The 13,092-nt window shown below is 51.5% G+C and overlaps 1 protein-coding gene across 1 annotated transcript in view; it reads right to left on the bottom strand.

Annotated features, from left to right (window-relative positions):
- The window catches only part of Ntsr1 (neurotensin receptor 1), a 43,354-nt gene extending 30,783 nt beyond the window's left edge, over positions 1-12,571 (bottom strand). The window contains exon 1 of the mRNA XM_075963321.1: positions 11,309-12,571. Coding sequence (XP_075819436.1) covers positions 11,309-12,025 — 717 coding nt within the window. The 5' untranslated portion in view covers positions 12,026-12,571. The remainder of the gene's footprint in view (positions 1-11,308) is intronic.
- Between the last annotated feature and the right edge of the window lie 521 nt (positions 12,572-13,092).

Here is a 13,092-nt window from a genome sequence, read left to right as displayed (position 1 = left end):
CTCTGTGAGCACCGCCTGGCTGATCTGCCACCGACACAGGTATTTTTAATACATTAGGCGGTTCCTTTTAAACAAGCTGTCAGCAAAGTTAATTGCAGGAAGTTTAACAGGCGCTAACATGCCTAAGAGCCCTGCAATTACCGGCTTCCAGTCTGCAGTCGCATTTGACAGCCTGGGGGCCCTAGGGGTGCCTGGCTGCTCCAGAAATAATTTCTTCTGCCGGGGGTGCCTGACCTGACCCCAGATTACTGCCCCGGCATCTGAGCAGATTCTGGAGTCTCTAAGGTGCCAAGCACCTGATCATCCTTCTCTGCTTGGGTCAGAACTGCAGGACTCTGAGTCAGGATTTGGTTCAAGGCACATTCATCTTCTGGAATTCAGTTCCTCCCTCATGAGGGAAAGTCCTTGGGGAGTACAATCCATCTCAGCAAAATGGATTCCGAGGCTAGGCAAAACCTGGCGTCTCACACTCATGTGAGATCTACGGGGACAGAGGAGCCTTTCAGGATGGCCATTCTGTCCCCATCCCCAAAAGCACAGCAGATACAGAGAGACTACGGTGGCACTGGTGTCTCACCCTGACCTGCTGTCACAGGAAGACCCCTCTGGGGACTATGCAGGAGTGGAGAGGCCTTCACCGCAATCTAAATGCTTCTCCTGAGTGTGGTTCTGGATCATCAGGAGAACAGGAAATACAGAGGCAATGCCAGAGGCTCTTGGCCTGAAGACAGTCAAGACGAGGGAGTTTTAAGTGGCTGAGTCTGAGGGTCCTTGAATTGTTTTGTGTCTTCAGAGGTGCTTGGCAGACACCAGCAGCTGCGGGCTTGCAAGGAGCTGGGCAGGGTCCTGGAGGCAGGTCCTAGAGGGCTCTGAACAGGGTGGGACTCCTCCTCCTCCTCCCTAGGCAATAAACCTGACTCTGGACAGTTGCTTCCCACTGTGCATATCCTGCCTGCTGCAGACAGGTTTATAAACGAGCCAGTCCCACCTGGATCCCGACCAGCTCTGAGGCCTGCATGTCTGGCGCTCAGTTCCCGCGTGACAGGACCCAGATGTGCCCCACTCTCCTTGACCCCCAGGAGCTGGGGATGCTGTGGTTCTACTGAACCCTTGGAAATCACATGCTGGACCAACGGCTGGCTGCGAGTGTTTACATCTTAGCAGTTCCCAGGGAGAGATTATTTCCAAACAGCTCCTGGACTCTCTGAACTTCTCTGAGGGGCTGAAAGTGGGGCATCTTTAAAGAGAAGAACCGATTTCGAGTTACAAGAAAACAAAGCTCTCCCAAGAACGCTCTTAACCTTTAAATATGCCAAAGAGAGTTACTGGTACTTACAATAAATTCACCTTCTCACAGACAACTGGCTAAGCGTGTTAAATCCAAACAATTCTGCTCCTTTTTGTAAGCCTTCATGTAAGGCTTGCTGAACATTTGTCGAGCAAGTACCTTCCTTTGTTATGTCCTCCTTACACGTTGTTGGAATAATTTCTTCAAGCCAAGGTTCTGCATCTTGGCTGTCTGGGATATTTGTGGATGTAGGCAGTGTTTAAAGTCAGGAGAAGCCTTTCGCCTGAGATCCTGGACAAGCTCAGCTGCTATAAACAGCCATCAATCCTCACCAGGTGCCCAAGGCCCTGCGTCCTGACAGGCTAAGACTGTGCCCAGCACCAGAGGCTCTCCTTCAGTCCTCTCTTTGGGGATGTTTTTGTGATGGAGTCTTTGGGAGCTGGAGTCTTTGTTAGGAAAGCTCCTTCAGCCAGCAAGGCTGGTTCAGGGACAGGGCTGTGAATCCACACAGGGCTTTTCTGTGGGTTCTGTGCTGGTAGGGCCAGGTGCAGACAGAACATGGAAGGCTTCTTGGTGGTCGAAGTCAGAGGGGAGGGGCTGTTTCCACACTGCTCTCCCAGCAGGGGATGGCCTACACTGACCTTTCTGACAGGTTGGAGCAAACCCCCATCAGTGTGTGTGTGTGTGTGTGTGTGTGTGTGTGTGTGTGTATTGTCCTCTTCCACTCAGCATAGCATCAAATAGAGCCTGAACAATCTGAGGATACCTTTCAGCTATGGAGTCTCCTGCTTGAGTAGAAAACAGACCCTTTAAAGGAATGGAACAGAGCCCAGACCCCTGGTCAGTGTCATCTACAGTGTTTATTATTAATTAAAATACTATCAATATGTAAAGAAATAGGAAGAAGTGACCCACTGACAAGGAGCAGTCACATGATGCAGACCCCAAGGTACACCAGGGAGCAGTGGGAGGCACCTATATGACTCACTGCAGTTCCGTGTCTACCGATTCTGATAGGATGTGCGGGGGTGGCCCTACTGGGGCGTTTACCACTGCACCACGGAGGTGACTCTGAAAAGCCAGCAGAGAGGAGATGGAGAAAAAGAGCCCTAGAAGCTGAGGATCATGGGAGGAGATCTGAGAGAAGACAGAAAGGGACCCACTGAAGCTGCGTCTGACCCAACATGAGTCCTGGGATTGTCCTTGAATGGCGTATGCATAACTTGCCGTGAAGGGTTTGAGAACTGAGCCACAGCCGTGAACCGAGACTGAGATGAGTGTTCAGGGAAGAACTAAGGGCTTAGCTGTGGTACTGATGCTGGCAACACCATCAGCAGATGGTGCAACCAAGGGGTTCTACTGGAATGCCTGCCCACCTCAAGAAAAACACCAGCATTCTCCAGGGGTTAACATAACCCAAATTACCACAACAAAGTTTAAAATGCCCAGAAAACAATCCAAAGTTACCATTGAACGGTTAAGAACGCTGGCTGCTCTTCCAGAGGACATGGGTTCAATTCCCAGCACCCCCACATGGCAGCTCACACATTTCTGTAACTCTAGTTCCAGGGCATCTGACACCTTCACATAGACATACAAACACCAATGCTCATAAAATAAGTTGGGCACCTTTAATCCCAGCACTCAGAAGGCAGAGGCAGACGGATCTCTGTGAGTTGGAGGTCAGCCTGTTCTACAGAGCAAGTTCCAGGACAGGCTCCAAAGCTACAGAGAAACCCTGTCTTGAAAAACAACAACAACAACAACAACAAAGCTCCAGGAATACAACTCATTCCAAAAGCAAAGACAATCATTAGATCCATCCATGGGATTGTTACAGCCACAATAACAGCCCGCTAAGGAAAACAAAAGCAAAAACAAAAATACTCTGGCCAAGAGACTAGAATCTCTGGGTGAAGACCTAACCTTCCTGCTGGGCCTGTTCAATCAACTTAGGAAGGTGGGCTCACCTTAAACTATGCTAGAGAGGTAGGGGAATGATTTCCCCTTTCAGGGAAGACTGTTCTCTCTGCTTCCAGAATTCCCCAGGGCAGTCCCTGATTCCCCATGAGGCCCAGCTGTGTTGTCTCACTTTTCTGGAGCCTGAATCCAAACAGGACCCCTCCTCCAGCCTTTTCTGTTTCTTTTGCGTGCTAGCCAGAACCTGTGTATGTTTTCTGACACTTTGGGCTCCTTCACTCTTTCTCTAAAGTACCCCCACCTGCCCCTGTTCTGCGACCGTGTGTCTGTCGTGTGTCTGGCCCCCATGGCAGCTTAAATGTCTTTCTCCCTCCACTCTTCTTCAGACAGCTGCTGAGATTTATATGGCACCTGGCCTGGAAGTTTTTCTTTTTAAACTTTAATAAAACCGTTCTTGAGCTTCTGCTTGAATCCGTTCTTAAATTCTTTTGTGCACGAGACTAACAATTGGAAGAGGGAACCATGATCATCTGGTGACACAGAAGAACCCACAGAAGGGAACCCATATCATCTGGTGACCACAGAAGAACCTAAAAGTTCAGTAACAGGTGGCCCAAAGGGAAGAAAAATCAAGGCTGTAGCAGGCACTCGGCACACATGGTAGAATCCCAGTGCTTGAGAAGGTGGGGCAGGAGGGTATACGTCCGAGGATAGCCTGGGTAGCCTGGGCTATACCATAAGCTCTTACATCAAGACAAAAACAACAACAGCAAAAAAGCAAGCATCTGACTGTGTTCCTTGTGGTACAGAACTCTCTGAAATGAATGGGAAGATAAAAGCTCATGAAAGAGAAAGACTGTATACAAGACCCACTGAAACTTTAGAGGTAAATTAAACACCAGTTAAAACCATCAGTACTTACATAATAATCTGTTGCTAACGGAACATTCTGCCTCTGTTTCCTGCAATATCTATCAGTGTAGACTATTATCTTGGGTAGAACAGTCTCTAACAAACTAAATTTACATCATATGAGTATATTCTCAGAAAACAATAGAATCGAGTTATAAATGGATATAGTACGATGGCATCTGGAAAGATCTCAAAGCCTCTAGAAGTAAAAAATACTTCTAAACAGCCCAAAGATCGAAAGGGGGTCTTAACAAAAATAAGAAAATATTTCAATGAAAAAGGATATACTCTCAACAACAACAACAACAACAACAAACAAACCCAAACCTCGAGATGCTACTAAAGCAGGTACTTCAGAAGAATTTTGTAGCATTAATTGTTTTTATATTAAATAATGAAGTTCATGCTGGACATGATAGCACACACCTTTAATCCCAGCACTCGGGAGTCAGAGGCAGATGGACCTCTGAGTTTGAGGCCAGCCTGGTCTACAGAGTGGGTTACAGGAAAAACAAGGGCTACACAGAAAATTCCTGTCTCAAAAAACCACCAACAACAATATTATATAGTGAAGTTCTTAAGTCAACAATCTATAAGTTTTTACTATAAGAAGTTAAGACTAACAAACCGGGTGTGGCGGCTTACACTGTAATGCCGGGATAAAGCTGGAGGATTGCTGAAAACATAAGGTTAGCCTGGGCTACAGAGGGAGACCCTATTTTAGAAACACAAAACAAGAAAAGCAGTCCCATCAGTTCAGGGAAAAAACAATAAATTAAACCCGAGAGAAACAGACTTAAGAAATGAAAAATTAATATAAATTAAATTGGAGACACAACATGGAAACTGGAGGATGTTGTGTATAGGAGCATCTGGTAAATGTATGCCTGTTCACCACTTCCTCACGGCACATGCCACGCCCAGGGAGTCCAGAGGCCATGCCTGATCCCCTGGGATTGAGTTACAGGTACTTGTGTGTGGCTCTGCGGGTGCTGGGAACGGGACCTCAGGACTCTGGAAGAGCAGCCAGCGCTCCTAGCCACAAAGCTATTCCTCTAGTCTTGAAAGTTGATTTCTTTTTTCTTAAAAATTTTTATTTTATTTGCATTGGTGTTTTGCTGGCACGTGTGTCTGTGTGAGGGTGTCAGATCCCTTGGAGCTGGAGTTGCAGACTGTTGTGAGCTGCTATGTGGGTGAGAGAGAGAGGAAGAAGAGGAGGAGGAGGAAAAGGAAAGGAGGAGAGAGACACAGAGAGAGAGAAAGAGAGAGAAAGAGGAGAGAGAAAGAGAGAGAGAGAAGAGAGAGAGGAGAGAGAAAGAGAGAGAGAGAAGAGAGAGAGGAGAGAGAAAGAGAGAGAGAGAAGAGAGAGAGGAGAGAGAAAGAGAGGAGAGAGAGGAGAGAGAAAGAGAGAGAGAGGAGAGAGAAAGAGAGAGAGAGAGGAGAGAGAGAGAGAGAGAGAGAGAGAGAGAGAGAGAGAGAGAGAGAGCACGGATCTGGCATCAGGCCTTTTCTTGCTCTCCCGGCCCCAGTCTAAGCCACTCTCTGGAATAATGGACTAAGGTAGTGGTTTCCTCACCAGCATTGTTTCCTGAGAGGCAGAAAGACAGATCTGTCCTCTTAAAGCATTATGCCTCTGTACTGTTGTGCTGGGAAGCTGGCCGCTGCTCATTTCCTGGAGTGAAAGCCATAGCATCGTCTGTCCACTAATGCTCATGGCTCCAGCCCCCCCAGCTTCCTCCCAGTTCCTCAGGCACACACAATACAGGTCCTTCCCTGTGGCCTGACCCTGCACACCACCCCCTGGCAGCCTACCAGAGATCTTTGACCTACCAAGCTGTGTCCCCGATCTTAACGCCTCCATTCTCAGAGGACGATTCCTCAGAATACGCTGCGGGAGAGACCTGGTCCTGGACTCTGCCTCAGACAGCAGGTATCTCTCAAAGGAGGTGCATAGTGCTGGCCAGCTGGCTGTGTTCCCTGACCTAGGGTCGTGTGAACCGTGTGGAGTGTCAAAGATGGATGATAGAACTGCTCTCAGGCTCCAGTGAAGAAAGCATCCTGGGAGTAACAGCACCTTGTGTTTTGCTGTTCTAGAAAGAGCCTTGCCTGCCTGTGAATCTGCTGTATCTCTGTTGTTCCCTGAAGTGAAGGGAATCCTGCTTGTTGTGAATTGAAAGCGCCTCCAATCCCTGGCAGTTTCAAGTGTAGAATACAAACTAACCCATCTACTGTTGGCAGGCGAGGAAACCAAGCGCCCTGGGTCCTGTAGCTGACTTCTATAGAGTGGAAGTTTGAACTGCTCTGGACTGCGGCCCTGGGGTGGGCAGCCCCCAAACTGTCCATTCCTGAGTGATGGTTCAGGTGCTGGACTAGCCAAGTCACCAACTGTGTCTGGTTTGCCTTCCAAGCCAGCCCTGGGGCTGACAGAGGCCTCCAATGGCCTCCAATGGACACAAGTGTCTGGTTTGAAGAAGGTAGAGGGTACTTTCAACTTGGCCAACCTGATCAAAAGTCCTGTTCTAGTTTGCTTTCTGTGTCTGTGATGAAACACGGACTGATAGCAACGTGGGGAAGAAAGGGTTTGAGAATCTCCTCCCCTTAAACACAAAGAGCTAGAAAAGAATACAAAGTTGTGTAATTATGGGTCAGGAAGTGCAGACAGACAGACAGACCTTCCACCCTGTTGTGCAGTCTGATATGATGGCGAGCCCTCCACGTCAGCTTGGCCCAGACACCTCACTGTTTGAACGTGACCGTGGGAGCATCTCGGTCACGTTATCAGACTCCACCAACCGGTCTCTGCCTCCCTGTACAACATATGAGACCATGGCATGAGGTTCTTCTAGAGGACACCCTCACTGCCCTTGACACCCCACAACAGAGTGGCAGATGAAGGCCTTGAGGAGGCCTAAGAGCCCAGCACCTGGATATTACAGGAGCTATACGTGCAGCCTCTGAGCTGCCGTAGAGCAGGCTCCTCCCCCAGGACTCATGTTCCCTTCTCTGCGCTCACCTCCCAGAGACGCTGACCCTTGACATTCAGATGGTCACACTGGACAAGTGCTCTATCAAGCCACCTGATTAACACGAAAATATGGCCCCACACCTGTTGTTTTCTGAGAAACAAGGTCCCAGCACGGACCCCACTGGGTTGCCTGCATGTCTTCATCATGTCCTGCCTTGCTAGGCCAGGCCAGCAACAAGGCCAGATCACTCTGTTCTCAATGGGAGTATTACCTCCTCCTGAAAGACCATCTCAGTCCTCCTTGCTCCTCATAGCCCCAGAATCTTACCCACGATGACCAGTTACAGTCTATAGTCTGAACACCGATTTCATAAGCCAAGCTCCAGCCCACCCCACACCCAAGTCCTCTCTGACCAGGTTTTACTATATAGACCAGTCTTGGTCTCCCTGAGAACAAAGATTACACATATATACCACTATGTCCAACAATATATAGCATGTTGGGCCTTTAAAAGCTTTGACCAGGGGCTGGAGAGATGGCTCAGTGATTAAGATGCTTCCTGCTCTTCCACAGGACTGGGGTGTGGTTCCCAACACCCACTTTAGACGGCTCGCAGTCCTGGAACTTCTGCTCCATCCAGGGTACAACCACATACAACCTCACATACACATAATAATAATAATAATAATCTTCAGTTATCAGTCTGATCACACACCTTTAATCCTGGCACTCTGGAAGCAGAGGCAGGTGAGTTTGAGGCCTGCCTGGTCTACACAGCTAGCTCCAGGACAGCCAGAGCAACACAGAGAAATCCTGTCCCAAAAAACAAAACAAAACAAAAAACCCTTTAGTCATCAGGATGGCAAGATTGTTCAGTTGTGTAAAACTGCTCCCCCCCCCACACCTAACAAGCTGTGTTTGACACCCGGGCCTCACAGTGGAAGGAGAGAATGGACTCCTAAAGGTATTTTCTGAACTCCACATGCGTATACCTTCACTTGAGTGTGCGCAAACACACACACACACACACACACACACACACACACACACACACACAGCAATTTAAAAAAACAAACTTTGATCATGAAACACTGTAAATATATATAAAAGAGATCAATACCCAATGCTTACTATTGCTTCGCCTACACACCCCTGTGACCTTTTGCCCAGACTGCGTTTCTGTAAACTATTGGAACCAATTTTCTTCTTTGTGGAGTCAAAGTAATTCTTCTTTCCTGATCACCGCTGAGCTGTCTGGGTGCTCACCACGCTACCTTGCAATTGATCTGCTGTAGACTTGAGGCAGCGGCTGCCGGCACCGCTTCTCCCTGTATGGATTGTAGCCTCTTCTGTCCCTGGGAAGGAGAACGTACACTACCCAGCGCTGCTGCGGCTTCTAAAGTTAGGTCTGACTACAAGAAAAGGGCAGTCCGGGGATAACTGAGAGGATGGTGGGCTGAGGATGGACAGAGTCTGTGGGCTCACATTTCCTCCCCATGGGTTCACATTCAGAGCATGTCTGGTCCCTAGACATACGGACACAGGACCTAGATAAGCTGTAGTCTGGGGTATAGGCTTCAAGGTCAGCAACAGAGAACTATAAGGCAGCTATAGAGGGTCAGAGCAGGCAGCAGGAGCAGGACAGTTACAGGTCAGAGCGGGAAGCTGGTCTGGGTGGCATAAGGGCCACATAGGGCTCAGGACTGGGCAGGTACATGTGACAGTCTTGGGGAACCTTTGGACACCATGAAGTCCCCAAGCCTCCAGCTCTTCCTCCTGTCACTGGTGTAGGAACCAGGTCTCGAGCCTTGGGAGAAGCTGGGCACCAGGCTTCTCCTGATTTTTTGCTTCTCCCACTGCCTGCCCATCCTGTTAAGACCTCCAAACACCTGCTCTCCAAACAGTGACTGTTCTCAGTTGCTCAGGTTTATCCCTAACTTTTGGCTCATTTTTTAATTATCTCCATTGACAAGTGCTTAAGATGGAATCCTTAAAGCGTGCAGAGTAGTCGGTCCTCACAGAAGGCGCTAAGGCAGGGGGATGTCCCTGTTTTGGAAAGAGCCCAGTGCATCAATACTTCCAAATATGACCATGACGGTAGAGGCATGGGATGGCCAGCCCTGCCTGGGGACACTCAGTAGAGCAGGGGCTATGCACTCAGATATGCTTCAGGTACTCAGACATCCTGGTGGGTACCACAAACCCCACAACCCCAAGAAGCAAAATACACAGGAGAAGTCAGAGGGTCCAGGCCTCTGATGAGGAATGGTCTCATCAAGTACCCAGAAGAGTTGTGTTCCCAGCCAGAGCGGCCTGGTCAGCTGTTAACATCAGATGGACGGAGAACATGCTGTAATCAGTCGCTCCAAGAACGCGCCTGAGTCTTCTAAGGAAAAATGGAAGCCCTGTTCTCTGGGGGCATGAAGGCAGCCAGCAGACACTTAGTAAACACTTGGCCAACACCATGTCAGCTACAGAAGGGAGCCTGGCCAAGCGTGGGTGCTCAACAAGCCCCAGACATCAGAGCTTTGGGAGGGAGGAGACATACTGTCACATAGGTATCCAGATCTGTGGCTCCACCAGGGGTCCTGCAGGAACCTCCGAAAGGGCAACGTTTAGGAGAAAAGGATGGGTTGTATTTGCCCCCTTGCCGAGGCCCTACAGTTGGAGAGGTTGCCGTCCACAAGCGCTATGGGCTGAGAAGCCCCCCCTTCCTACGAAGTTGATCAAAGACAGGAACTTGAAGGAAGAAACATGCCTCAAAGGGAGCAAGAAGCTCCTGTGATTAGCCACTGTTTACCACACGGAGCATGCTTGTCTCAAGTCGCAGGCTCTCGATAGACAGAGAAGCTGAGCACTTACCCCTGCTAAGAGTGACATCTCAGGAGGGGCCCCGTGTAGAGACACTTGTAGCACAAGTGTGTTTCTGGTCCCATGGCCCACCTCAGAGATGATCTGTTGAGTTAAATACTGCCCAGAGTCTGAGGGCCTATTACAACCTACCCAGCATTGCTGATTTCTGCGTGGCACCTGGACAGACCATGTGGCTTCCAAAGTGATCATGGAATCCTGGTGGGAGACTGTGGGAGGGAGGCTATGGATGGCTTGGTGAGGAATGTGACAGACATATGGGACAGCTAGCTTCCCTGGAGACCCCTCTAACATGGCAGGAGCCCCTCTGCAGACCCTCCCATTCTCTGGCTTCTTTGCCCAACCTCAGGTGAAGGACAACCAACCCTCCATGGTTGCCCAAGGGCTGGGGCCAAGAAATTGTTCAAAACTTTCCTCCTCCCCCCCTTTTTTATTATTATTTTTCAGACAGAGTCTCACTATGTAGCCCAGGCTTGCCTCAAACTTGTAAGCCTCCTGCTCCAGGCTGGAGTGTTTGGCACTATTGTGCCTGGCTTAAAGTGTTATTTCTGCTCTGGCTTCCCCTGTGACTACCCTCCTCGATCTTCCTTGCCTCACCACACCCAGACACCCCAGACTGCTTTGTAGAAACATCACCACTAGCAGCCACAAGGGCACTGCCTGCGAGTGCTTTGTCACCCTGGGGTCCTGTGAACCCCTCTCAGGCCCCCAGGGACCTCCTCAATGTTATGATCACCTCACTTCTCAGATGGGAAAACTGCAACTCAGCTAAGACTGTGACCAAGGCTCCAACTCCTGGGTTTGGGTCCAGAAGAGGCAGCCAGAGGCACTGGGGGGGGGGCAGTCGGTGGGGATGTCAGACAATCCTGTAATCTCTTGAAAGGCTGATGCCAGCCCTCTCTCCTAAGAGTACCCTCAGATTACATTAGATAGAGGGAAGACACTGTTGGGGCTGAAGCCCCCTTCAACAGGAGGGGAGAAGGAGGGTGGGGCAGGCACCTAAGTGAGAAAAGTTGAGGAAAGAAGGATGAGCTGCTGGAGGGTTCTGCCCCTTCCCTGCCTCCTGGGAGCACCCTGGCTGAGCTCTTTCAGCATGCAGCACTCAGGGTGATGTCACGGGGCCTATGTGGGGACAAGGGAGAAGAATGTGCTGCTGGGTGCAGTTCTTTCCTCAGGGCATCACTGTTGTGTCTCCCCAGGTGGTGCCTTGACTCACTGGGGCTTCTGAGGTGACACTGCAGAAAGTCCCTTTGTGGTCTCCAGGGAGAGGAGCAGCCAGATAGGAACAGTGGCTGCCCTGGTGCGCTCCCTAACGTGGCATCGCCCTGAGTCCCCACTTAGACACTCTTACCTGGATGACGACCTTGACAGTGGCTGTGTCCACGATGGGTGTGCACACCAGGCCACCGGGGTGCTGGCCATCAGCACTGCGGTTCTTTAGGCCCATGGTGAAGAGCATGGGCACAGCCAGCAGCCCCGAGGCTAGCCATATAGCACTGATGAACTTCTTGGTGCGGCTCCGGGACATGAGGGTCTTGGCCTTGAAGGGATGGCAGATGGCCAAGTACCGCTCCACACTCAGGCTGGCTACATTAAGGGCTGTGGCATAGGTGCAGGCATCGCGCAGGAAATAGTAGCCACGGCAGCCAGCATCCCCAAAGGCCCAGGGATGGTGCACCCAGATGAAGTTGTACAGCTCCACAGGCATGGCCAGCAGCAGGATGAGCAGGTCGGACAGCGCCAGGCTGCCCAGGTGGTAGTGCACAGTGCTCTGCAGACTCTGCAGTGACTTCTTCCGCGCCAGGGTGAAGGCTGTCACTGAGTTGCCCACAGTGCCCACCACAAAGAGCGCCAGGTATACAGCAGTCACCAGCACCTTGGAATAGATGTCAGTGTTCACGTCCAGGTCGCTGTTGGGCGCTGCCAGGACGGATTCCGAGGTGTTGCCAGAGCCATTGCCCAAGCCGAGCGCCAGGAGCATGGCCTCCAGTCCTGACTGTGGTCGCGAGAAGGGTTGGGCTCCGGGTTCACCAGGAGCGCCCTGCGGCACGGAGCTGTTGAGACGCATGGTGGGCGCCGGGTACCTGGCTTTGTCCTGCACCTTTGCAGGTGGAAGTTCCTCCTGGGTCAGGTGAGGAGCCGCCCAGAGGGAAGGGTGCGGAAGCTAAGGGGGGCGTGCCGTCCAGCTGCGAAGCGCAGCGCGCGATCCAGACGATTCTGGGAGCTTTGGGGCTCGCGACGTGCCGGCACCGTGATCCACTGTCCTTTCTCCTCCGGAGTCTGGGATCTGCGTTCTGGCTTCGCTTTTCCTCCGCACCCTCTGAGTCCCGAAACTCTCCCGAATCGGGGCTGCTTCGACCTCCAGATTCTGTGGTTGGTTCTCTCCACGCCTGGGTGGCAGCAACGTCCTCAGGACCGCGACCCTGCTGGCTTGTGCTTCGTTGGGCGATCCTGTGGCGCAGAGCGGAGCGCACGCACGGCTGCTCAGCGTGCTCACCCTCGTTCTCCCTCTTCTGCTTCGAGCTCTCCCCGCACCCCGACTTCGCACACCTCCTGCTGCGCCGGAGCCTGCGGGGCTCCTCGCGCCTCCACTGAGCTGGCGGCTGCGCGGCGCGCCCAGCAGTGGAGGAGGGTGTTGGAGAGGCAGAGAGGCGGCCCCAGCCACTGTCCCCTCCCCACCCGGGTACTGACTGACGGTCGCCCCTGAACGCTACCGGGAACAACCTGGGATGCGATGAGCACCTCAGAGAACCAGGATTCCTTATGGGGTGCGGCAGAGTGAGGGGATATTGGACCTTTCCTTTCAACCTCTCCAAGGTTTGTACCAACTTCTCCTACCCCCAAAAGGAAGCAACCCCATGTCTCCTCCAACTCCATCAAGGCCATGGGGGTATACTCGGGAAGGCGGAGAAGGAGGTGGCACCCTCCTAGCACGGCAGGGTCTTTGTACAGCTGGCTGGGTCCCCTCCCTTCTGGGTGCCTGCAGGGTGCCATGAGCACCCAGGGGGGTTCTAGCCTGTGCAGGGTTGGGTGAGGGAAAGCAGAGAGCAGGAAGGCAGAACAGCCCAAGCTCTCCATCGGGGCTCAGGCAACCCCGCGATCTTCTGCTGCCCTTGGGTTTGATGCCCTCTGTCA

Source organism: Microtus pennsylvanicus, chromosome 2, assembly GCF_037038515.1.
Source record: "Microtus pennsylvanicus isolate mMicPen1 chromosome 2, mMicPen1.hap1, whole genome shotgun sequence".
NCBI classification, from domain to species: domain Eukaryota; kingdom Metazoa; phylum Chordata; class Mammalia; order Rodentia; family Cricetidae; genus Microtus; species Microtus pennsylvanicus.
The sequence above is the reverse complement of the archived record's forward strand: the minus strand, read 5'-3'. Positions and strand labels throughout refer to the sequence as shown.